The 26195-nt window shown below is 39.1% G+C and overlaps 4 protein-coding genes across 5 annotated transcripts; 3 read left to right on the forward strand and 1 right to left on the reverse strand.

Annotated features, from left to right (window-relative positions):
• The first annotated feature begins 4658 nt into the window (after positions 1 to 4658).
• On the forward strand, positions 4659 to 16543 carry LOC137712559 (ketose-bisphosphate aldolase class-II family protein). Of its 2 annotated transcripts, none has more exons than XM_068451643.2 (42): positions 4659 to 4986; positions 5142 to 5217; positions 5460 to 5531; positions 5639 to 5719; positions 5797 to 5864; positions 5998 to 6052; positions 6136 to 6184; positions 6377 to 6514; positions 8388 to 8463; positions 8580 to 8658; positions 8759 to 8805; positions 8953 to 9147; positions 9397 to 9472; positions 9590 to 9670; positions 9742 to 9822; positions 9905 to 9981; positions 10078 to 10132; positions 10228 to 10276; positions 10413 to 10550; positions 10728 to 10809; positions 10906 to 10984; positions 11136 to 11182; positions 11345 to 11556; positions 11681 to 11768; positions 11937 to 12056; positions 12166 to 12284; positions 12372 to 12444; positions 12538 to 12657; positions 12971 to 13039; positions 13142 to 13312; positions 13399 to 13446; positions 13621 to 13762; positions 13888 to 13985; positions 14072 to 14216; positions 14360 to 14448; positions 14520 to 14630; positions 14708 to 14782; positions 15250 to 15315; positions 15416 to 15604; positions 15694 to 15804; positions 15926 to 16006; positions 16159 to 16543. In XM_068451643.2, exons 1-42 carry the CDS (start codon positions 4885 to 4887, stop codon positions 16336 to 16338), a joined length of 4110 nt encoding a protein of 1369 aa, XP_068307744.2. In that variant the 5' UTR covers positions 4659 to 4884; the 3' UTR covers positions 16339 to 16543. The 2 variants fall into 2 exon arrangements, with proteins under 2 accessions (XP_068307744.2, XP_088539752.1); XM_088683626.1 differs by having other exon boundaries at positions 4751 to 4986; positions 11937 to 12060; positions 12170 to 12284.
• A 457-nt stretch (positions 16544 to 17000) lies between these two features.
• On the forward strand, positions 17001 to 19050 carry LOC137713856 (uncharacterized). The gene is made up of 4 exons (XM_068453209.2): positions 17001 to 17248; positions 17418 to 17467; positions 17786 to 17912; positions 18225 to 19050. Exons 1-4 carry the CDS (start codon positions 17134 to 17136, stop codon positions 18950 to 18952), a joined length of 1020 nt encoding a protein of 339 aa, XP_068309310.2. The 5' UTR covers positions 17001 to 17133; the 3' UTR covers positions 18953 to 19050.
• A 300-nt stretch (positions 19051 to 19350) lies between these two features.
• LOC137712739 (ERAD-associated E3 ubiquitin-protein ligase component HRD3A) lies at positions 19351 to 22572 on the forward strand. Its single transcript, XM_068451887.2, has 6 exons — positions 19351 to 19985; positions 20105 to 20596; positions 20812 to 21027; positions 21263 to 21586; positions 21666 to 21908; positions 22079 to 22572. Exons 1-6 carry the CDS (start codon positions 19428 to 19430, stop codon positions 22295 to 22297), a joined length of 2052 nt encoding a protein of 683 aa, XP_068307988.2. The 5' UTR covers positions 19351 to 19427; the 3' UTR covers positions 22298 to 22572.
• Positions 22573 to 22900: 328 nt separating this feature from the next.
• On the reverse strand, positions 22901 to 25971 carry LOC137713757 (uncharacterized). Its single transcript, XM_068453108.2, has 7 exons — positions 25527 to 25971; positions 24876 to 24993; positions 24407 to 24753; positions 23838 to 23960; positions 23549 to 23662; positions 23340 to 23432; positions 22901 to 23234 (listed from the first exon to the last, which is right to left on the reverse strand). The coding sequence occupies exons 1-7, from the start codon at positions 25886 to 25888 to the stop codon at positions 23123 to 23125; spliced, it is 1269 nt and encodes a 422-aa protein (XP_068309209.2). The 5' UTR covers positions 25889 to 25971; the 3' UTR covers positions 22901 to 23122.
• Between the last annotated feature and the right edge of the window lie 224 nt (positions 25972 to 26195).

Raw genomic sequence — 26195 nt, forward strand, 5'->3', positions numbered from 1 at the left:
GATATTGTTTGTCGTACATAAATATTAGATATGATAATTTCTTGCGTTACCCATCACGAAACGACCCGTTAACGAATATGTTCATTATTGAATTAGTTGTTAAGAACATTGTAAGATAACAAGTTTGACACAACACGATCCGTTAAAATAACGGATATGATTTGAAAACAACATAAGTACGACAAACACGCCCTATTTGTCGGGTGTGAGGGTTTTTCTCTCTCTCTCTCTCTTTTTGGGCTAAAGCCATATTTCTCAAGAAACCCTATTTTGCAGGAGTGTGTTTTCAAAAAGCCCAAATTAATTCCTCCATTCTCAGCCTAATGAAGGCCTCAAACTCGACAGTGACTTAGGTCATCTCTAACCAACCCCGTCAAAGTGCGATAGGGTTAAAAATAGCTCGAAATGGCACGAAAATCATCTCCAACCGAGGACTAAGCCAAAGGGCTTGTGAACCAAACCGGACCCAAACTCCCAAATCAGGCCAATGAGCTGGCCATTTCCAGCCAGCTAACCCTTCATCGCCAGAATGTCAAGCTTGACATTTTGCCAGCCCTTTAGCTCCACGTCTTGCCATTTCCAACTAGCCCTCCAGCGCCAGAATGTCAAGCTTGACATTTTGCTAGCCCTCCGACGTTAGAATGTCAAGCTTGACATTTTGCCAGCCCTCTAGCTCCACAATGTCAAGCTTGACATTTTGCCAACCCTCCAGCTTAGCCCATTTGAATGTCAACGGCTACCTGGCGTAAGCATGACGCCAGCTAACAACAGCTAGCTAACGTCATGTTGTCGTTAGGTTACTATTGAAATTTGAATTTCTTTTGGACGAATTTAAAAAATTAATTAATTTTTTTCCTATAAATACCTACATCATTCCTACAACATTGAAAGTTGAAGATAAGAAGTGTCACGTAGACAAAAATTTGCACAACCAATTACATATCGACACGTGACACTCGAAATCCTATTCAAAAAATTATTAAGATTACATAAAGATAAGAAATTTGGAGAGTTAGTCACTTTAGCGACATGTGTCACTCGAAATCATATCCGAAAAATTATTGAGATCACATAAAGATAAGAAATCTGGAGAATTACTTACGTTAGCGATACATGTTACTCAAAATCATATCCAAAAATTTATTGAGATTATATAAAGATAATAAATCCGGAGGCTTATTCATTTGGCGACAAATAGCACTCAAAATATGTCCAAAAACCTTATTTTAATATGGTAGTTTAATTTAATTAACCATATTAATTTAATTAAATTAATAAATTATATTTAGCCTATGGCTCTTTGGCCCTTTCGATTGGAAATTGTTTTTTGTCAAAGGGCTATGTTTGGCATATGACCATTTGGCCTCCTCGGTTGGAAATAGTATAAAATATGACATAGCACTGTTCATTAAAATATAATTTATTGCATGGCTAAAGGGAGTCCTTTGGCCCTCATTTGGTTGGAGATAGTCTTACGTGGAATGACAGGACGCCGAGGGGACATTGTCCCAAACTCATAACGTGATGTCATATAGACAAACAAATTTGAAACAACGGTATTGGGGTACAAAGATGTACTAAGTCACACAATAAGGTCAACGATAATATAGAATCGAGTTTGCCATTCATGGAAGCTGAATTTAAGATTTGTCACTTATAAATTTGAGAAAAATACCCATTAAAATTGTACTAGAGCTTGTATCATGTCATTTGGCAGACTAAAATACAAGGGTTTTTGTTATTCAAACGGGCATCTCAAATGTTGTTGGAGCGAATGACTGATTTAAGTGTCGGAGTGTTCTTGTAGGCAGTAGGTACCTCCTGCTTCGCTCACTAATGGCAAATAAAGAATGAAATTGTGGGCTTCTTAACCTGGTTATAAGATTACTTGTTGAAGGATTGGAGGCCCTAAATTTTTTTGTTCCAACAAGTGTATAGGACAGGTAAGTCATTTGCCCAAATATAAGAGAAATTTCCTAAATTTTGTCTTTGTGCAGAGGGTTTTTCTTTTTTGGGACAACATCGACATCGTTGTGCAGAGTTAGATATGAAGCTTTCAGCCAAGCTTTCGTGTTTTCCTTCATTTGGTTTCTGTCATGTTCCCAACATGCAGTGCACCATGAAGCTTCCTATATACATACATACATACATATATATATATATATATATATATATTTCACACACATAATTAGGAGCGAAGTTAAAATGTTAGCTCACAGAGAAAACAACTAAATAGTGGCAGATGTCCCGTTGCATTCCAAAAAGTGTGTGCAACGTCAACTTTTTTATTAAGATTTTCGACGAGGCATTTATTTGAGCACTTGAACAATTCATATTATTATGTGCTTAGTGTAAATTTCTGTTCGGGGATTAGATAGTCTCTCAGTCTAAACTTTTAGAATGAAAAAATTGTAGTCATTTACTTTTATTTTTATGTATATTCTTATTTTTACTTTTAAATTGAATAACTCAATAAAGAATTGAGCAATAAAACTAAAAGAGTGCAAAAATAGTACATGTTAAAATCATGAGAGTTTTAACAAAACATTTCCGAATTGTTCATTTTTAACGAAAAATCATATTTTAACCTTTTCTATTACTATTCACTTACACCTTTATTTGTCATTTTTCATTAACACTAAAGTTTTTTTTATATTTTTCGTCAGTTTTCCTTAAAATCATTCTTTCAAATTTGGAAAAAAAAAAATCATTCTTTCAAAATGGGGTGAAAAAGAATTGAGCTATTGCATGACGGTATAAGTTCGAACCCTATCGATGACAAATATAATATATAATTTAATTAAATTTATCGTTTGATAAAAAAAAAAAATTCACAGAAAAGGCCCATTTTATTACCAAAATAATTTACTTACCATCACGGGGACACCTCATATGCGGGAAGCGGCGTATAATGATTGAACCTGAAACCATTGTTTAATATGGAAAAGTGCGTTTTTGAGTCATCGTCTCGTCATCGTCATCTTGCTGCACAGTGGATTGGAGAATCCAATCGCACGCTCAACCATCCAAAAGGATCAAAAAGTAGATGACCACATCCACACCCATGTATAAAACCTTAAAAAAGTAGGCTAAATCATATTTTACTCTATCAGGCAATGTTTTGAAAAACGTTTAGGTGCTAATCTGGCATTGAATTGAGATCTAGCGCATAGGTGGTTAGATGGACTAAGGTAGGAGTCTAGACGGATTAAACGGATTTAAGTATATATATTGTATAAGTAAGTGCATACTTATATTTAAAAAATATATAATGGCATTGTAATACATATATTGCAAAATAGAATATCATATAAAATATAAAGTTTTAGAATATAATGAAAACATAGAACAAACATAATCTAAGTATTCAACAAGTCTCTTACATTTTATTGAGAATAAAATGTAAAATGAAAGTTGTCTATTTTCTGTGTAATTGAGAGTCGTGACGTAGACGGAGGCTTAGGTGGTCTAGGCAGGCACCTAAGCAGGTATCGGTGCCTTCTTTTAATTTTTAAACACTTAGAGAATTAATCGGGGTGATGACCAGTTGCCTAGGGCCTATGCGGCATTAGGCAGGAAATAACAGTGCTTTTAGGTTTTCATTTAATTTTAAATTGACACAATGTCTTTTAATTTTTTTCAATTTCATAAAGTGGCTTAAGATTTTGTCTAATATCGTACAATCGTTATAAAATTGATTAAGTTAATTAAATACTGATGTCACAAATTTTAGCATTCTATTTTCGCTGACGTGACAGTCAAATTTGTCTACCAATGTCTTCAACTTCTCCTGTCCATCGTCTTTTCTTCTCTCTTTTCTCCCACAATACAATCTATTAATAAAAGCTCTAAACCTTAGGGCATGTTTGATATTCTGTTTGAATCTTGAATCTCTTATGTTTCCTCTCACACCTAATACTTGTTCTTCTAATCTTCTCTCTTTCTCTCATTTCCTTCTCTCTCCTCTTTCTCTCTATTGAATTTAGAAGTTCCTAGTGTATGATGAGATTTTTTTGTTCTTTAAAAACAATTGTGAATTTCATACAAACAAGTTTTTAAATTTTAAAGAAAATTGTTCTCAAGAGATGTTTTGAAAAATGATGATTTTTTTTTAATAGAATACCAAACAGAGAGATGTTTTGAAAAATGATGATTTTTTTAATAGAATACCAAACAGACCCTTAAAGACTACTACCAATACAAAAATACCATTTTTCATCCCTTCACTATTTTTTTATCCACAGATAAAGGAAAAGGAAAAGTGGAAGTAAAAGTGGTTTAAGGAGTTTGTCGATCTAAATGAGAAAGAGAGGTGCGGTGGTGATAGGAAAGGGGGTAGCTGCGTTTTTTTCACTATTTTTTAATAATTTAAAACCTAACTAAATTTTAATTTTTCTTAAACATTTATAGAAAAATTAGGTTTCTAATTAATTGTTTGGCACGTGACACAAATTTAATAGTCACTCCAACAAATTATGTATAATACATTTATCATGTCATTATTTAATAGTCAACTTAACAAATCTTTTATCGACAATATTAATACGAAATTGCAAGCCTTTTTATATTAAAAAAAAAGTCGTACGAAATTTGAAATTAAACGCAAAACTGAGGTGCAAGATATCCAATAAATACTAAATAAAATAGATGGAGAAAAAAAACAAAGATTGGCGCACAACGACGGAAACGTGGAGACGTTTGGCATCCGTAGGACTCTACTCAAGTCCACGTCAGCAAATCCGTCTATATATTTGTTTAGTTTCAATAATTTAATTTCATCCCTCCTTTGGTGAAGAATCAAAACTGGTCAGTCCGGTTTTTAGTGACAGTGAGGGTCGTTGCAAAAACCAAGCTATCAGAGCAGCAGAAGAAAGCAGAGCAGCAATGGCGTCCAAGGGAGCTGTTCGGTTCGTCGGCTTGGATGCCTTGAGCTTGGACTTGGCTTCCTCTCTCCTCCGCAGTGGCTACAAAGTCCAAGCTTTTGAGGTCTCTCGGTTTCCTCCTGGACTTTACTTTGCTCGATTCGTTTTCGTTTCGATTCTGTTTCTGTGTTCCTTTTCAGTTTTATTGGATTTGGATTTGGAAGTGATTTATTTTGGGAAAGTGTTTTCGATTTCTAATGGCGATTGATTCATCTGCAGATGGATGGGAATTTGATTAGTGAGTTTTTAAAACTTGGAGGAACCAGATGTGGCGGCCCAGAGGAGGCAGGAAAAGGTAAAATCAGTACAATCCGGCTCCGGTTTGATCAGACTATTTATTGTTTTAATGTACCCACCATTCCCAGCTTGGCCTTGTGTGTGTATGTCTGTCTGTATGTCTGTCTGTCTGTATGTCCGTATGTCTGTCTGTATGTATGTATGTCTGTAGGTTAGGATTAAATCTCTGATCTTAGTTTACAAAGGGGCTGACGTAGTGATGTTCATCCCCCGCTTTTCTTTCTTTGCAATGGCTTGCAGATGTTGCAGCTTTGGTTGTGTTAGCAGATCAAGTAAATGATGCAACTTTCAGTGATGAGGGTGCATCGAAAGGTCCTTCCGAAGCTTATTGAATCTTGACATTATATACCGTATCCGTAGTTCTTTCTATTTGCTTTAAACATATACTGATACATACATGCATCGGAAATGGAATGCAGGATTTCAGAAGGATACGGTTGTCATACTTCGTTCGACAATATTACCATCGTCTATTCAGAATCTAAAGACGCGTTTCACAGGCAATTATATAGAAATGTGTTTTGATATCTTATATTAAGATTTGAGATAACCACTTGACGTTTTGTTATTCTTGCAGATACAGCTGATCTTGTAGATATATATGCCACAAAGGGAGTATCTGATGGTTTTAATGGAAAGATCATGGTAAGATCACTTGCTTACCATTTATCATTTCTTGCTTGTAGTGGTGGATGCGAAGGTTCTCCCCCCGTTGCCCTCCCTTCCCCGATTCCCAATCATCCTAACTGTTAGTGCTGATGTTTTTCTGATGCCTTAGATCGCTTCTTCCGGAGGGTCAGACGCTATTTTAAAAGCACGGCCAGTTCTCTCCGGTAATATTCATTAAATAAACTACAATACTGATATTGGAAGATACTTTTGATGACTGATATTGCAAGATACTTCTTTCTTGCAGCAATGTGCGATAAGCTTTATGTTTTTGATGGTGAAGTTGGCGCTGGAAGGTAATCACTTTGTAACCCTTTTACGTAGTTAAGAATACGAAAGAACTGTATTTATTGGAGGAATAATCACTCAACTAATATGTTGGTTTTGTTCAAAATATGTTTAACTGCTCCCCCGCCCTTAGTTTTGCTTGTATGAAAAGACAGAAATAGTATTTGTCTTATGATGTTATAGTTTCCTTGGTATTGCAGCAAAATTAGGATGATTAAGGAACTGCTTGAGGGTATTCATCTTGTTGCTTCTTTGGAGGCTATTTCTCTTGGCACCAAAGCCGGTATTCATCCGTGGATAATCTACGATATCATATCTAATGCTGCGGGAAACTCATGGTTCGTGCCTACGCGTTCAACTTATTATCTACATTTCTTTAATGACAGTGCCTCATGTTCTATAGTCAAAGCCAAAATACAATTGAGAATATGATTTATCGTTCCTCGCTATAAAGTCAATAAAAACTTTACTATTAAGTCATATATCAATGACATATTTTTGTTTCGGACTTAATCAATGATGTATTTTTATTAATTAGGCATAGGTCAATAATGAATGTCACATAGGCTTTAAGTCATTATGAATAGTTAGAATTTGACTCTTCTATCCTTATCTCTTTCTTTCTCTATGAAGGTCATATGGGTTTTTTGTGAGGATCCTTATGGATCTCATAATTGATACAAATCCAATGGCCAAAATCTCTTTTCCATCCTCTCTTCCCCTCAACTCTTCTCCTTCTCCCTCACTTCAAAGTTCTCAATGTCAAACCACCAGCGTCCCCACCCCACCCCCCCCCACCCCCAATCTCTTTTCCATCCTCTCTTCCCCTCAACTCTTCTCCTTCTCCCTCACTTCAAAGTTCTCAATGTCAAACCACCAGCGTCCCCACACCCCCCCCCCCCCCCCCCCACTCCCAAACAATTCCAGGTCAAATTTCCACCTCAAAATTAGCCCCAACACTGCCACAATCCACCCAACCCACCACCCCCAATAGCAAGTCCCTCACCTTACCCTCCTCAAAATCAGCGCCAACACCGCCACACCCCTCAATTGCAGGTCCCTCAACCCTAAAATCTCAGTCCATATTAACGAAACAATAAATAGAGGGGTCGTGCAAACCAGTGTCTTTTGGTTGCAGAGATTTTTTCCATAACTATGGAAGAATTATAGAGAGAAACAAAGTTACAGTAGAAAATCTCAAAGATGAAGAAGAAGAAAGAGACGACAAATAAAAAGCTAAAACAGTAAGAGAGAGCAAAAAAATAAATCAAACTTAGAGTACAGATGACATGCAAATAAATTTGGGGTTTGTTAATAATGGTGGGGTGTGGCGTTGCGAGGGAGAAAGAGGAGTCGAGGGGAAGAGCGGAAGATGAAAAGGTTTTGGCCGTTGGATTTGTATCCCAATAGAATTGATCCGTAGAGGATATGAATCGTATAAATAGTTAGAACATGTATATTATATCACTCTTTCCCTCGCCCTATCACTCTTTCCCTCGCCCTTTGTTTACATGAAGGAGTCTGCTCAACTAAAAAAAAAAAAACAGAAACAAGAAATGGACAATGCAATGCAGTGTCCGAATCCAAATGTAAAAAACAGAACCACGAAACGGATTACAGTGTCTAAATCCAAATGTAAAAAACAGAGCCAGGAAATGGAGCTTGAATTGAAATCTAAAAATCAGGAGTCGTACGAGGTGAAAAGCATAGGAGACGTGTGAGTGATAAAAAAAAAGAACTGGGAAACGGACACTGTAATGTACGAATCCAAAAGTAAAAACAGAACTAGGAAACAGACACTGCGTTGTAGTGTTTAAATCCAAATGTAAAAAGAACATGTAGGTGGCATGTGAGTGATGGAAAAAACGAAACCAGTAAATAGACACTGCAACGCAATGTCTGAATCCAAATGTAAAAAACAGAATCAAGAAGCAGATCCGTATGGACTTATTCCAAAATATAAAACTACGAGAAAGCGAGTGTCGATTGAAGTCGGTGCCAGATGTAGTGGCAGATTTTGTAATTTTTGTTTGTTTTAAATGCATTTAAGTATCACAATACATGATTGACCTATTTATAATTCACATAAATATTGTTGATATATTGTTAATATTGTAACTTTTTATCGATTTTACACAAAATCATCCCATATTATAATATGTTTGATCACTTCATACTCTGCCCACTATTATAAGTATTTATTCATTTCAGGGTTTTCAAGAACCATATTCCTCAGTTGTTAAGGGGTGCTGCCAAAGATGATTTGAATACTCTTGTTCAAAACTTGGTAAGATATACTGTACAGTTTTTGTGCTTTATATTGGATCAACTTCAATAGTGGTGTTGGCTGTTTTCTGTCAAAGGCAATATCTCATTACATAAGACTAATGGGATTTTCTGTAGAGGGTTATATTGGATCTGGCCAAGTCGCTTAGCTTTCCTCTCCCGCTTTTAGCAGTTGCTCATCAGCAACTTATTCTTGGTACTGAATCTCAGAACACAATCAAGTAACGTTATATTGTTCGATCTTTGGAAATGACCAGCTTTGTGCTTAAGATTTTCTCATACATTTCCTTTTTCAGGGTCTCCACGTGACAACACAGATGATGAAGATGCTACATTGATTAAGGTTGTCTTATACTTAAGCCCAAAAATATATGATTAAGGCATTTTTGTAGCTTGAATTCCTCCATTTTACATCAAAATTGTTTTGAAATATGTGTTTCGTTGAGTCAATTTACTCTTTCTTATTCGTACACTTTACATTGTTGTACAGGTTTGGGAACAGAAACTTGGAGTGAGAATTTTAGATGCAGCAAATGCTGAGACTTACATCCCTGAGGAATTGGCAAGCCACACTGTTGCTAAATCATATACTGTCAACCGAGTTGGATTCATTGGTCTTGGAGCAATGGGATTTGGAATGGCAACTCACCTTTTAAAAGCTAAATTTTCTGTTTGTGGTTATGATGTAAGTCCTCAGTTTGTATACTGATTGAAACAAGAAACTGGTATTTAACTGAGGCTCTCTCGTATCATCTATTTTCCGACGTCATACAGCAATGCTTAAACAGTATTTGTACATTAGGGGTCGATACATGCACTTACATTTGTGTATGCACATTAATATTGTTGTACCCCCATGAATAAGTTCAAGATTGACACTATAGTTTAAGATACCGGTCAAACTGATCTATTTTCCGGCTTCTTTTGAATGCAGGTATATAAACCAACACTGACTCGTTTTGCCAATGCTGGTGGCTCGATTGGAGGCTCTCCAGCAGAAGTATGTAAAGGTAGATACATATTAAACGTTCTAGAAGTAGAAGGCGATTAAAACAATTTGATGACTATTCATTACTTATTTGTCTGGTGCAATAACCTATCTGTTTCTGACGCATTTTCTCTCCTAGATGTTGATGTGCTGGTAATAATGGTCACAAATGAAGCTCAAGCTGAGAGCGCTTTGTATGGAGACTTTGGTGCTATTTCAGGTAAACAAATTATTCCCAGCTTCCCTAGTCCATTTTTATTAGGACTAACCCCATATTGCTGTATTTGATAGCACTTCCATCTGGAGCTTCTATTATCCTTTCATCCACTGTTTCTCCTGGATTTGTGAGCCGACTAGATCACCGTTTGCAAAGTATGTCTTTACATTCCATTCGCACTATGTAATTATGCTTTACTTGTGATGAAACTATAGTCAGGATTTTGAAATGTTATAGATGAAGGAAAGAATTTCAAGTTGGTGGATGCTCCTGTGTCTGGTGGGGTTGTGAGAGCCTCCATGGGGGCACTTACGGTGTGTTAGAACAACCATTGGTTTTGACTTTTGTCCCAATAGCTGATTCAAAAATTTTAGTTTTAACTGGTTTTTGGATTTTTGTGTCTTTCTCAGATTATGGCATCCGGTACAGATGAAGCTCTTAAGAGTGCTGGTGCAGTCCTCTCAGGTACTAAGCGTGTACGATAAGGTTCATCAGGCTTCAGAATGTAGGGTTCTCATAAATAGTTTTGTGACTGGTATTTGACTATATTCTGTGAACAGCATTAAGCGAGAAGCTTTATGTTATCAAAGGAGGCTGTGGGGCTGGAAGGTACTTTTGAGTCAATGTTTGTTGCATATCGTATCTCATTGTCTATTAGATCGTTGTAGGTCTATGACACTGTTTTTTCGTTTTATCTTGGAAGTGAAATTCCTTTACTTTATTCCTCTTATATTTTGTTCTATAGTGGTGTAAAGATGGTTAATCAATTGCTTGCTGGAGTTCATATAGCGTCGGGAGCTGAAGCAATGGCTTTTGGAGCTCGATTGGGTCTTAATACAAGGACGTTGTTTGATTTCATCACAAATAGTGAGGGAACATCCTGGTAACTTTCTTCCTTGTTTAAGTACTTACTTTCTCAAAACCTTAAATTTGTTTATTTAACATGCAAATTTTAAGAGGAAATGTATTGTTGATGTCAAATGTTCCCAAATTAGGACGTGAGCTAGTATTATCTAGACTAATATCATTGTTAACGTTCAGCAAACATTTTCAATTGCAGGTTGTTAGAAAATCGTGTTCCACACATGCTCGACAATGATTATACTCCGCATTCTGCACTTGATATTTTTGTGAAGGATCTGGTCAGATGGACATTCACGCATGCATTCTTTGAATAGAAACAACTTACAATTACAATTAAGAGATTATCGGTGTACTAATATTCTAATCGTCTACAGGGAATTGTTTCTCAAGATTGTTCAGTTCGAAAAATTCCACTTCATATATCAACTGTTGCTCATCAACTCTTCCTGTCAGGTTCTGATAAATCTTCTTCCTTTAAAATACGTAGGAACTTAATGCTGTATGGAAAATGTTGGCACTGAATATGACAAATGTTGGCCTTTGGGTTCCTTTTTAGTTGCTAGCTTGCTTATGGAAAGTAATACTTGTTTCAACTGTCGGGCAGGTTCTGCTGCAGGTTGGGGTCGGCAAGATGATGCTGGTGTGGTTAAGGTACGCGCAAGCTTTATTGGCCTTTTCTTTCAGTTGAAGTTAGTTGGTTTATTGAGTACATGTAAAATTATCTCAACAAAATTCCACACGGGTGTTAAGTTAAACTATAAATTAATGATGGTGGCAGTTGATGGTTTAACTGAAGCAATTGTATGTATGCAGGTTTATGAGACACTAACGGGTGTTAAGGTAGAAGCAAAACTTCCGGTTCTTAAGAAGGACGTTGTCTTCAAGTCTCTCCCAGTTGAGTGGCAAGTAGATCCCACTGGTGAAATACAGAGACTAAATCAGGACAGTTCAAAGACTTTGGTTGTTCTCGATGACGATCCAACTGGAACTCAAACTGTTCATGATATTGAGGTCTTGACGGAATGGTGAGTGCCTTTATTTTCCTTATGCTATTCTTATTATGTAATGCAATAGAAACCGCGTATACTATTTTATCAGAAAATGAGCAGAGATTCAGAGCTGTTATATAGTGGTGAGTGTTCTTTGCAGGACCATTGAATCACTAATGGAGCAGTTCAGAAAAAGTCCTAAATGCTTTTTCATTTTGACCAACTCCAGGGCCTTGAGTTCTGAGAAGGTAAAGGCCTATGTGTAAACACATCAAGGTTTAATGTTTAAATCATGCTTCATATTATATAAGAAAGAAATTCCTCACGAAAAAAATTCATCTCATTCCAAGGAATGATTTTTTTCTTGCTTTAATTACTTCGGTCATAAATAGTAATGTAGATTGACGTTTTTACAGGCTACTGCATTAATTAAAGACATCTGCGTAAACCTGCGTACTGCAGCCAAATCAGTTGAGAATGCTGATTATACAGTAGTTTTGAGAGGCGATTCAACTTTGCGTGGCCATTTCCCAGAGGCAAGTACTGCGACTTTTAACTATATTGAATTATCATGTCGTAAAGTCATTCAACACAACACTCTGGGGACTTTTCATATCATTTAATGAGACTGCCTTGTCTGTTTAGGAAGCTGATGCCGCTGTTTCAGTACTGGGCGAGATGGATGCATGGATCATCTGCCCCTTTTTTCTTCAAGGAGGGCGTTATACTGTTGGAGATGTACACTATGTTGCAGATTCGGACCAGTAATATTCATTCCTTTCCATGTTAGAAAGTACTTAATAACGATTTAATGGTGAATTAACATTGCTTATGGTTCATGGGTTCTTTAGGCTTATCCCTGCAGGGGATACGGGATTCGCTAAAGATGCTGCTTTTGGCTACAAATCTTCAAACCTTCGCGAGGTCTAATATTTATATGTTGTGCTTCAAATTCATAGCTTTACCAAATATTATGATTGATGTTAGCTTGAATTGTAAATTTGAACTTATTTGCAGTGGGTTGAGGAGAAAACAGCCGGCCGCATACCAGCCAGTAGTGTTACATCTATTTCTATCCAAATTCTAAGAAAAGGTGGGCCAGATGCTGTTTGTGAGCGTCTTTGCAGTTTGCAGAAGGTACGGAGAAACCAGCAGTCTCTTTCCCTCTCTCCCTCTTTCATGCAAGCAAAATACAATGGTTATATATCTCCACCATGGACAGGGATTTTTAAGCTACTAAAAATATATGGTTTAATATGGGTGGAGGTGCGTCCGATGCATCAATTTCGTACTTGTTTTGATGCGAAAGAGTGCTAGGCTACAAAAATTTACAAGGGTCAAAGGATAACAATCCCTGCGATAAATGAAGTTACTGGTCGAAAATAGCATGTCGTTTAGTGAGATATTGTGTACTTATATCCTCTGATTCTTAATTTGTGACATAAAACAGGGATCAACATGCATAGTTAACGCAGCTAGTGACAGAGACATGGCTGTTTTTGCAGCTGGAATGATCAAGGCAAATTCTCTATACTTATACCATGTTATTGTATGAAACTTCTGGTATATTTTCATCAAGTTCTGGGCAGATCATTTTATGAGTTTTTGTTTGGTGTGATAGGCGGAACTGAAGGGCAAGCGCTTCTTATGTCGCACTGCTGCTAGCTTTGTTTCTGCCAGGATCGGAATTATCCCCAGAGCTCCAATTCTGCCCAAGGATCTAGGAATAAACAAGGAAAGGAACGGAGGTCTCATAGTTGTCGGGTCATATGTTCCCAAAACGACAAAACAGGTTGAACTGGTTATCTGGATACATGTTGAGTGATTACCTCCCTTATATTTTTTTTTTATCTTATGGCTCACACTCATAATTCATAGGTGGAAGAGCTTAAACTACAGTGTAGCCAGATTTTGAGAAGCATTGAGGTGACCAACATATTCTCTCTCGAGTATTTAATGGTTAATGTTAATTTACTGTTAATTCCGAACACAAGACTGCGATGGATCATTTTCTATTAAAATTTAGTCTTCCCAAATAGACAATTACAGACAAACTATGGCCATCGGGTGCTGACTCAGAACTGAACATGCCATAAGTAGGTTTCGGTTGCTAAAGTTGCCATGAGTTCTACAGAAGAGAGGGAGGAGGAAATCAGTAGAGCAGCTGAGATTGCAGATATATTCCTTACAGCTCGGAAGGACACTCTAATAATGACCAGTCGGGAGCTTATTACCGGAAAAAGTTAGTCTTCATTTCTTTTTGTTCAGAGATTTATATTAATGTATCATATTTGCGAAAACCACATAAAAAACTTGCTCTGCTGTTGCCAAACTGTTCTGAAATGGTGTTTCTTGTCCACTGGGCAGCTCCCTCTGAGAGTTTGGAAATCAACTTCAAAGTTAGCTCGGCACTGGTGGAAATAGTGAGACGCATAACTACAAGACCACGTTACATTCTTGCAAAGGTACGTATACGTTTTCAAATGAGAAAATGTTCTCTTTCCCTGTTTTTGAATTTGTATCCTCCTTGCTGAAATTACACTCCATTTAGGGTGGAATCACTTCATCTGACCTTGCTACGAAAGCTCTTGAAGCAAAATGTGCAAAAATAGTGGGACAAGCCCTGGCTGGTGTTCCCTTATGGCAGCTAGGTCCTGAGAGTAGGCATCTGGGAGTTCCATACATTGTTTTTCCGGGTGAGTTTTGGAGTTCGCTAATATTTCTGTGCTAACTAAAAGCGTATTACACTAACAAAAATAGTTGGTCCATATCTAGAAAGCTTAAGTTTTTGGTAACAATGATAAATCAACAAAAACTTATTAAAATTATTCATTCTTAGGTAATGTTGGTGACGACAGAGCATTGGCGGAGGTTGTGAAGTCCTGGGCTCGTCCAGTCAGACTTTCATCAACCAAAGAGCTTCTTCTGGTAAGAGTCATAAATTGAAGTTTCATAAATATTTTCACCTCGCGTACTGACAATTTAATATATATGTAAAGAATGCAGAGAAGGGTGGATATGCTGTAGGAGCATTCAATGTATATAATTTGGAAGGAGTAGAGGCAGTTGTTGCTGCAGCAGAAGAAGAACAAAGTCCGGCTATATTACAGGTTAAAAGAGTATAAACATTAGATGAATCTCGTTGATCTAGTTAAAAAGAAAAAAACTAATTTTCATATATTATCAGATCCATCCAGGTGCCTTGAAGCAAGGAGGGATCCCGTTGGTTGCATGTTGTATCGCTGCTGCAGAACAAGCCAGTGTAAGTGGCACATATTCTTAAACATGTGTTTCAGGTTGCGACTTCCCACTCTTTTTCTTTAAATCGAAGGCTGCCATCTTATTGTTTACAAATATTGAAAAACTCTGTCATTACTGAACCTAATCCCAGTCCCTGATATCTGGTATCGAGCGGTATGCATGGAAAGTTGGAAACACAGACTTCCTTCAATCCACTCTTTCTCACTTCTGAGGCTTTAGTCTGTGACTCTAGTACTAGGCTCTCTCGTTGTGCTTTCTTATTTAGCCCTTAAGCTCCAATTGTCAAGGTTGAGTTAGCTACTGCGTGACAGTTGCATGCTGTAACAGTCATGATGGTTTTGCGTTTTAATGGTATAACATGGTAAACATTATCATGATAGAACAAATGGCGTTGGACATGAATAATCGACAATAATTTCAAAATTCCACTTTCATCAAGACATCGAGATAATGTATATGTTACGGCAGGTTCCCATAACTGTACACTTTGACCACGGAACTTCAAAGCAAGATCTGGTGGAAGCTCTTGAGTTGGTAAGTTCAATTTTTACCATTGTTTTGCACATTGCTTTGATTTTCACTCAGCATGCAATCCATATATAGAGAGCGTTAGTAACTGTATTTACCCTTCCAGGGATTTGATTCTGTCATGGCGGATGGTTCGCATCTTTCATTTACCGAGAATGTTTCATACACCAAGTTTGTCGCATTCTTTGCTCACTCAAAAGGCGTGCTAGTAGAAGCGGAACTAGGGAGATTGTCGGGGACAGAAGATGATTTAACTGTCGAAGATTATGAAGCAAGGCTGACTGATGTTAAGCAGGTTATTTTTTTTTCTTCGCAACTTTTTGGAATTAGCTTTCCTTCACTCCTAAACTTGTCCTAATCATCAGAAGGCGTTACTAATTTCAGGCTGAGGAGTTCATTGATAAAACCGGGATAGATGCTTTGGCAGTCTGTATTGGAAATGTGCACGGAAAATACCCTGCAAGTGGCCCGAATCTGAGACTCGATCTGCTTAAGGTTGAGATAGTCTCTTACCAGATTTTGCGCTGTTACTGATGTTAGATTGTCGAATGTCAGTTGCACATTACAACACGCACCTCATTATCTACGTAACTGATTTCGTTTTCCCTTATGTTAGGATCTGTACGCTTTGAGTTCGAAGAAAGGAGTCCTCCTGGTGCTTCATGGCGCTTCTGGTTTGTCGAAGGAACTTATAAAGGTACAACGTTTATCCATAGCGATTTCAAAACAATTCGGGTTCTTAGGTTTTCGTTTACAAGCTGAAGATCCTCAGAGATGCTTCCAAGCTACATTTGCATTACTTCCACTTAAAGCTTAATGTCCAAGTAAACTGTTTGGCTTCATGAACAGGAATGCATAGAGCATGGTGTGAGGAAGTTCAATGTAAACACCGAGGTGCGAAAAGCTTACACGGATTCCCTTAACAACCCGAAGAAAGACCTGGTCCACGTTATGGCATCGGCGAAGGAAGCCATGAAAGCAGTGGTTGCAGAGAAGATGCATCTATTTGGTTCAGCAGGAAAGGCTTGATGGAGAAGGAGCATTATCACAGATGAAGCTAAACTGTTTACATAACAATTTAAGCTGATGAATAATCGAATTAGGGACCCTAATAATAAAAGAATATTGTTTTCACTAGTCGAATTGGGATCCGTGAACGTGACAGATTCAACTCCAATAAATGTAGAGTTTGACATTAGATTAATGGTCGATTCATGGTTTTACTTGGTCCGAATTTCCCTCTCCCAATATCAATGATAAGAAAAATAAAATTTTTTCATTGTCTTGGCTTCGATCGACCAAGGTAGTCTCATTATATTAGTACCAAATTGTTGTGTCGTTGTGCACTGAAGTTGGTACTGTGAAATACGTCATATTTTCCGTGAAAAGAATTTTGTTGCAAAAAATTTGGCTAATTTGGGTTTATTATGCAGTTTGGATCCAGTTTTTTTTTTAGCGAACTCCTTCTTATCGTCGGTTGTTAGTTGCAGATATAATTGAATCTCGTGACCTCATAATATTTTATGTATTCTTTCATTTTCTTCCGGGTTTATGCCCCATTATCAAATTAAAAAAAAAAAAAAAAAAAAAAAAAAATCTTCAATTTGTAACCGTCACGTGTGTGGCGCGTGACTTGGATTGAGACTGAGGGAGGACCGGTAAGTACATGTTCAAAGTAAAACCAAGCCGCAACATATCTGGGACACAAGACGTCACACCCAACAACTCAAAAACCCGTACAAACACTTGGAACACGCATCAGAGTCCAATAACTTCACTCACTCTCTCTCCCCTCCGATCAGAAGAACATCAACAACGACAACAATGGCGGATGCGAACCAGAAACCAGAAATCTTTGAGCTCAACAATGGGAGCATGCGCGCGTTCATCACAAACTTTGGTTGCACCATCACTTCCTTGTCTGTTCCCGGAAAAGACGGTATATTTCAACCCAAGCAGATTTCTTTTCTGCTTCCCAATCAGATAATCTCCCGTTTGGATTCTCAGTTAATTGATTAATCAAATAATGCTTTCTGTTTTGTTTTGTGTTTTTGATCTGAAAAATGCTGCTGATGTTTGTTTGGATTGTTGGTTGGTGAACTTTGCAGGAAAATTGGCTGATGTTGTTCTTGGATTCGACTCCGTGGATCCCTATGTGGTAAATTTCTTTCACTTTTTCTGAGAACCCTTTTGCTTTTCGATCATGTTGTTTGAGATATCATGCAAAAATTGGTTCTTTGTGTGTTGATCTAATGCATTCATAAGCTGTATTTGGCGCAAAACCGAGCGCAGTTGTGTTACATGATTCATACTGCCGACCCCACTTAGCACTTGGTTGTTATCGTTTGTTGTTTTTGGGATTAAATGTTGGAGTTTTGCTTTAGGAATGGGAATGCTGAGCTTTTCGTATGATCGTTTTAACCTTTTGTTTTAATGTTTTTGTTTCGTCTTCGCATGTGGATGCATGCGTGATCAGAACGGACTTGCTCCCTACTTTGGCTGCATTGTGGGTCGGGTTGCTAATCGAATCAAAGATGGGAAGTTTACGCTCAATGGAACGGAGTACTCCTTGCCTATCAACGGACCTCCGAACAGTCTCCATGGTATGGAATTGTTACCATTGATTCTCGTTTTTACTGCTTTTCGATTAGCTAATTTGCAGCAGAATTTTATGATGTTTGAATTACGTTGTAATAAACAAATAAGCGTGCGTTCGGTTCCTTCCAAGGCTTCTTCGTTAGTTCTTTATCGAGACATGAACGAATTTTGAATATTGTCTCAAGCCTAATGGCTTCGATTTTCACCAAAACAGACAATCTTTTCATTTGAGTAATGGTATCAGTAATTGTTCGTGTCTTAGTTTCCTTGTGCTTGCTTATATTTACGCCACTCAATTCATCCTGCTGTCGCATTAGGTGGTCACAAGGGGTACGATAAGCAGATATGGAAGGTAGCAGAACATAAAAAGGGTGATAACCCGTCCATCACTTTTAAGTATCAGAGTCATGACGGGGAGGAAGGTTACCCCGGGAATCTTTCGCTGACTGCAACTTATACGCTTACTTCAAGCACGACAATGAGACTTGACATGGAAGCAGTGCCTGAGAACAAGCCCACCCCGGTCAGCCTAGCTCAGCACACCTACTGGAACTTAGCTGGACATAACTCGGGCAACATACTTGACCATGCAATTCAAATTCGGGCCAACCATATTACCCCTGTGGATGAAAACACAATCCCAACAGGTGGAATCAAGCCGGTTAAAGGCACGCCCTTTGATTTCACTGCCGAGAAGAGGGTTGGTGAGTCCATCCATGAGGTCGGTATAGGGTATGACCACAACTATGTGCTCGACTGTGGGAAAGAGAAACAAGGCCTGAAACATGCTGCAAGAGTGAAGGACCCATCCAGCTCGAGGGTCCTTAACCTATGGAGCAATGCCCCCGGGATGCAGTTTTACACCGCGAATTACGTCAATGGGGTTGTCGGCAAAGGAGGTGCTGTCTATGGAAAGCATGCCGGGCTCTGTCTGGAGACACAAGGGTTCCCGAATGCAATTAACACACCGAACTTCCCGTCTATTGTTGTTCAACCCGGTGAGAAGTACAGCCACGCCATGTTGTTTGAGTTTTCAGTTGAGTGAAGTGTAGTACTCGTTGATGCAACATTTCCGTTGCGCCAAGTACTTGTCACGATCAGTAATAATAAATGACGGGATAACTTTCTGTTTATGTTAGAGTTTAGACGTTGCTCTCCTTATCCATTTTATGAATGACTTTATTTCTTGGCAATGAAAATGCATATTTTTTTCGGCCATGGAAATTCGTTTACATTAAAGTTTTCATTTTTTTTTTTTTAATAAACGATAACGCCTATGAATTGAATTGTCAGCGCCAGAGACTTTCTTGACATCTTAAAACATGTATCATTCTTGAACATTTCTCTACCCTGCTTACGTGGCAGAATGCGATTCGCCAAATGACAAAAATGCTACGTGGCAAGTATATGCAAAACAAACTTTGATTTCGTCCCAATATTACCCTTCTCTCTTAACAAAATCCCAATCGTCTTCTTCCTCTCCATCTTCTCCAAAATTCTGTGAGTATTTGGCAACAGCAATGAATTTTGCAGCTCGAAAGCTCCTCTTTTCTCTCCTGATTTTCTCTCTCTTCCCCCTCTCTCTCTGCGTCCGTCCCTTCATCCTCGTTCTCTCGCAAGACGATCTCCTAAACACCCCTACCTCGCCCGACCACTCGCCGCCCGCCGCCGACTCAGCTCCAAATGAGTCGCAGGACTGGGACGAGTTTGGCGACTCCGACGCCGCGCAGTCAGAGGAGGAGCTCGACCCGGGATCCTGGCGCCCAATCTTCGAACCCGACCCCTTTAAGGCCGACCCGGCTACCCACCCCGACGACGGATACTACTCCACCGTATCCAAATTAATAAAGTCCGTTAGCTCCGGCGACACCGCGCTCATGGACGCCGCCGTTTCGGAGATCGAGGACTCGGCTTCCCGCGGCCTCCCTCACGCGCGGTCCGTTCTGGGGTTTCTGTACGGTACGGGCCAGATGAGGAAGCAGAACAAGGCCAAGGCTTTCACGTACCATTACTTCGCCGCTAAGGCCGGCAACATGCAGTCGAAGATGGCCCTCGCGTATACTTACTTCAGGCAAGATGTACGGAATCTATTTCGAGTTTGATCGATCGATCTCTGTTTGGTTGCGGAGTTAAGAGGAGGAAATTGAAGGATTGATTTTGTTGTTCTCTGTTTGGATTTTGTTTGGTATTTTTACAGATGTTTGATAAAGCGGTGAAATTGTACTCGGAATTGGCCGAGGCAGCTGTGAATAGCTTCCTGATTTCGAGGGACTCAGCGGTGATCGAGGCGGTGAGGATCCACAGCGGAGCGGAGGAGAACAAGGAGGCATTGAGGAAGAGCCGCGGCGAAGAAGACGAGGACTTTCAAATTTTGGAGTACCAAGCGCAGAAGGGAAACTCTGCTGCAATGTATAAGGTGGGCCTGTTTTACTATTTCGGGCTGAGAGGGTTGCGCCGCGACCACGCCAAGGCGTTGTCGTGGTTTCTGAAGGCGTTGGAGAAGGGAGAGCCTCGGGCGATGGAGCTCCTCGGAGAGATTTATGCTAGGGGAGCTGGTGTTGAGAGGAATTACACCAAGGCATTGGAGTGGCTTACACTTGCAGCCAAACAGGATCACTATTCGGCATATAACGGGATGGGGTATTTGTATGTTAAAGGATATGGGGTGGAGAAGAAGAACTACACTAAAGTAAGAATGCTCCTTGGCTCTATTTCTACGTGTATCTTAAAGCTTTGTGTTTTTCTATATTTTGTTACACATTTTCAATTAGCAATCCTTGCGAATGAAATCCCACATTGTTAGTTGTAATAACTTTCGAGATCATTTTTTCCGATGTTGAGTTTGTTCTGATACATTGATAGGTTGATTGATTCATATGTTACGGCCAATCCTTTTCGTTGTAGGCAAAGGAGTATTTTGAGAAAGCTGCTGATAATCATGACGGTGGCGGGCACTATAACCTAGGAGTAATGTATCTCAAAGGAATTGGGGTAAAGAGAGATGTTAAACTTGCATGTCAATACTTCATCTTTGCTGCGAATGCTGGTCAACCCAAGGCATTCTACCAGCTAGGGAAGATGTTTCATACAGGAGTCGGGCTTAAGAAGAATCTTCCACGGGTAAACTCGCTGTTCTTTTCTGTTTGTTTAGTTTACATACCGTCTCTGTTTTCTGTTCGGGCTTAAGAAAACAGAATATGCAAGATAATCTTGATTTGTGACGATTAATTTGTTTGTATTTGTTGAATGAAAAATTTACTTTGCTATTTAATTCTAAGTAAATGATCTTAAGATGCACCAGGGCACTTATACACTAATTAATTCCGATTCATGATTATGATTCATTTTGTTTTAGGCCATTGCATTATACAAATTAGTTGCAGAAAGGGGACCGTGGAGCTCATTGTCTCGATGGGCACTTGAATCATACTTAAGAGGGGACCTAGGCAAGGCATTTTTCTTGTATTCAAGGATGGCCGAGTTAGGCTATGAGGTAGCGCAGAGTAACGCTGCATGGATTCTTGACAAATATGGAGAGCGAAGCATGTGCATGGGAGAATCTGGTTTGTGCACTAATGCAGAAAGGCATCAGCGGGCACATTCATTATGGTGGCAAGCATCTGAGCAGGGTAATGAACACGCTGCTTTGCTGATTGGGGATGCGTATTACTATGGTCAGGTAGCTATCTCATGCTGAAACATGTTTGTCACTGCTCTAGGTTCGGGATGTATTTTGGTTTTCCTTCTTCCTTTCTCAGGGTACTGAGAGGGATTATGAACGAGCGGCAGAGGCTTACAAGCATGCCAGGTCCCAGTCTAACGCCCAAGCCATGTTCAACCTTGGTTACATGCATGAGCATGGACAAGGGCTGCCTTTGGATCTTCATCTTGCAAAGCGTTACTATGATCAAGCCCTAGAGATTGATTCGGCAGCAAAGTTGCCTGTCACGCTAGCCCTCACAAGCTTATGGATACGAAAAAATTATGCCGACGGTTTCCTGGTAAGTTCTTTTTGTTTTACTTTCCTTACTGCCTTCTCATATAATAGTTAATCTCTGCTATTAATAGTCCAGAATGAGCTTGCTTTGAATAATTAAGCTTTGTTTCCGGTTATTTTCATTTTTGGAATCTTCATTCATTAGCGATCTTCTGTTTTTGGGTCCGTATGCAGGTACATATAATCGATTCATTGCCTGAAGCCTATCCCAAGGTTGAAGAATGGGTAGATACCGTGCTACTTGATGAAGGAAACGCGACAATATTGACTCTTTTTGTTTGCCTCCTTACTGTCTTATATCTACGTGAGCGACAACGCCGGCATGCTGTTGCTGCCCCTGATGCGATGGCTGCACTGCACCAACCGAATGAGAATGTTGCGCCACCCATGTAGTTTAGCTGGCAACAGTGGTCTTTCAAGAACGACAGGGCTCTTCCATCGTTTATGAACACACCCTTACATCTAGGATACAATGTACAGGTATCTAATGCCCGGTAAATTGATGCGGTGATGAGGTTTCGATGTTTTGGGACAAATTGTACCATAGAGAGACTTGAGCATGTAGGAAACGAAGATGCGTTTGCCTTTTAACGTACTTCGCGTGATAAATTAAGGAGGATATTGATATATTTTTGCCCGAATGATCAAAATGATTTACAGTGTTCTAATAGTGTTATTGATTATTTTTGTCAACGATCAAAGTGACGAGTTATGCAAAATTTAAAATTAATAAATGAAAGAAAATCGGTAAAGATGATTTGGACATGTTAAATGAAAACGTACAAATACTTCGGTTAAAAAATGTGACTATGTGGCAGAGACTCAAAGCACAAAGTGTAGATAAAGACATAGGAAGACTTTCAATTATGTAAAGACATGGAGTATTTGGAGCTAACAGAAGAATTAAAGCAAAATCGAGCCCATGACATTCTAGAATTCATACAGCCAATCCCGCTTAATGAAATAAGATTGTTGTTGTTGTTGATGGTTGAAAACTTACGTAGAACACCTTTCCATAGAAACTATAAAATCATTGGTCACAAATGGTTCCTGTCCACGGCAGTATATAAAGCTAAAACCGCCAACATTTCATCACTCTCCCTTCTATGTAAGCCTGATATGTTACGGAGTCCTCAAGGTTCACCGTAAGCAAGCATGTCATGCACATATCTCACTAGAAAACAATGTCTTTGGGCCTATTAAGTTATTAACAATACACTAGCGCGGGCGCCTCCACATCTGCTCCTCGTACTCAGTAGTTTCTTCTTTAGGGCGTTTACAGTTGCACTTCAGGCAAACCGCGTTTCTGCCATAATTCAAGAAATCGCATCTGCAGTACACGAAAGCATCTTGTAAATATGCAGTTGACGTTGATATCAAATCTAAAACAACACCCCACACACAGGCAAACAAACAAAGAGGAAGAGAGGCTTACGAGGGACAGTCCCAGTCTGCAGGATTTTTCTTGGGCCGTGGGTCTTGACAACGCAAACACTTCCTATTGCTTGCGAAATTCATGAATGCACACCTGAAGAACGTAAGCTACGTGATCAAATATAACTTAGGATAAAAATTAGCGTACTCCGTTTAAATACTTAAGAGTTGCTGAACTATGTTGGTTGTCAGGACAAAAAGAAGACTTACTTTGGGCAAGTCCAGTCTCCTTTCTTCATTTCAACATCTGGACCGACTCTCTTTGGCCCTTCAGCTTTGCACTTTAGGCAGCGTATATTTCTAGAGAAGTTCATGAAACTGCATCTGTAACAAAACGCAACCAGTAAAGATACGTTAAACTCAGAACTCCAGAATATGGTGGTAAGCTAGACAAGTATCGGTATTCTGTTAAAAACTGACAACAACAGCATTCTCTTAAAAAAAAAAAAAAAAAAAAACTGATTTCAAGGTAAGCACTCATGCAAGAGAAGTGGCTTACTCAGTGCAGATCCAGTCTCCCTTTTTCATTTCGATTTCGAGATCACCCGCATCAGCTTTTCTTGGGCCATCTTCTTTACATTGTAGGCATCTTAAATTTTTAGCAAAGTTCATAAAATTGCACCTGCAACAAGATAACAACAGTAAATCATGAAAACTAGTACGGTACTAACTGCAAGTGAAAAGAACGACAAATAATTGACTAGAAGATTCAGCAATCAATTCCAGTAACTGAGTTTTATTATATCCATATACGAAGCAAGACAATCAATCCCGAAATAAAGTATACAAGCTCCAGATGTGGATATTTCACGAAATTCCTGAAATAAACTATACGTCACTGATGTAGTGTTACCACCGTGTTACCACTGTAAAGCCACACACACATACTCATGGTGCATTACTATAGTCATCTGTCGCAACAAACAAAACAGGGAAAAAGGCTCCTAACTTGAGGAGATAAATTCCTCCGATCAAGTCATAAAGTCATACAAGATATCAAATTATAACGATAGAAACGAAAGAGGTATGACACGCACAAGATGATCACGATAACTTGGTGGAACTTACTTGGGACACATCCAATCTCCTCTCTTCATTTCAACATCTTGAGATAGTTCATCGCCAATGAAACTTGGATAAAATTTCTTCTTCTCAATAGTTTTGGTAGCAGGCTTTGGAAGTGATGGGTCAACAGCTGTTTCGCTGAGTTGAAGCAACTCAGAGAGCAGCTTCCTTGCAGATGTTTCTAGAAGCTCTCTACCAGGCGGTTTCTCTCCCTCAGAAAAAACAACGGGATCCAAAGCATAAAACAATAGTATTCGCACTATATCCACTGTACGTGCTGCTGCTTCAGATTCCTTAAGAACCACATAAGCTCTATCGCAGGAACCTCGGAGATTACAACCACCACAAACCTGTAAGCACCATCCAGAACACATAAACAGTTCTCAAGGTTTATAAAGGAATTCCCCATGAAGCATAGAAAAGTGAAAACTGGATAATAAACAAAATCGGGTAAATGAGAGCAATTACATACATCCCCTTCATCTAGTCTCAAATGGAATCTCAATCTTTTTGCTGAATTCACAGCCTTCCGGAAAAGATTGGGACATCCACCCTCCACAACTGCTTGAATATCTTCCATAGACAATGATCTGCACAAAAAAAATCAAAACGAAACAAGGTTAGACGCAATCATGCAAGAAATGTCGAACACATTTTCAGATGCTCATACAAATATTACGGAATGTTCAATAATAACTAGATACAATTCAATCGAAATATGAACTCTTTTCTTATCAGATTCATCTTCCCACTGCAGTACAGGAGCTTTTCAGTTCATCCATATCACATAACCAACTCCCCAACTACCACAACAGCTCCGTGCCGCCTAAGTCTTACAACCCGAAAATGGCAAAACTATGGATTACTTTGCCACCATAAGAAGCAATCATGATTGTTAATTAAGCAGCTGGCTTTAATCCATACATCTCATTGCATAATTTCCTAATCCTTGCTAATTAACAGAAGTAAAAAGATCATATCTTTATGGAATTGCAGTAGCAAACGAAACGTCACCAAAGCTCAAGAATGGCAATAATTCAATGGGACTTCAACCAACACTTATGAATTCCAACATTTTCTCGGCAACCAAACAGAGCAATATCACAAATAAAAAGAACCTTACTTGAAAACATCATAGCGGTCACGAGCAAAGCTGAGAGATGCCTCCTTAACTTCATTTATATCCGTGTAAACATCACTCTCCTTCGGCGGCGTTCCGGTGAAGTACCCCTTGGTCTTCAAGCGGTCGACGAAGGCCACCCACTCCGGCCAGGGGTGGTGCGGCGGCGAAGATTCTGTGCTGGTGGCGGGGACGGTGTCAATACTTTCAATCGCAGCCGAAGAGGAGGCGTACCGGGGGAAGCGCAGAGACTTGGGAGCGGCGAAGGGTTTTAGAGAGAGAAGTGAAGGGGTAGGAGAGAGAGTCCTTGTGGGAGCGTGGAGGAGTGAGGTCCCAAAACGCATGAGTTTTGAAGCAGCTGACATTTTGTTGAGAGAGAGAGAGAGAATGTGTGTGTTAATGGAGTTTGGAGTGTTTTGAGGGAACAAGATGACGGTAACTGGTAAAAGATGAGGGTTTTATCAAAGTGAGGTACTTTGAGGGTTATGGGTTTTAGAGGGAGCAAAAAGTGAAAATTGAAAAAGATAGAGGATTTAATTGGAATTGAATAAAGATAGGGGATTTAAGTGAAAATTGAACAAGATGATGGTTACTGGTAAAATATGTGGGTTTTGTCAAAGTAGGATTTGACCAGTGTTAGTGGACTGTTAGATTTTTATTCAACAGCTACAA

This window comes from Pyrus communis, chromosome 14 (genome assembly GCF_041283825.1).
Source record: "Pyrus communis isolate YQ-2024b chromosome 14, ASM4128382v1, whole genome shotgun sequence".
In the NCBI taxonomy this organism is placed as follows: Eukaryota; Viridiplantae; Streptophyta; class Magnoliopsida; order Rosales; family Rosaceae; genus Pyrus; species Pyrus communis.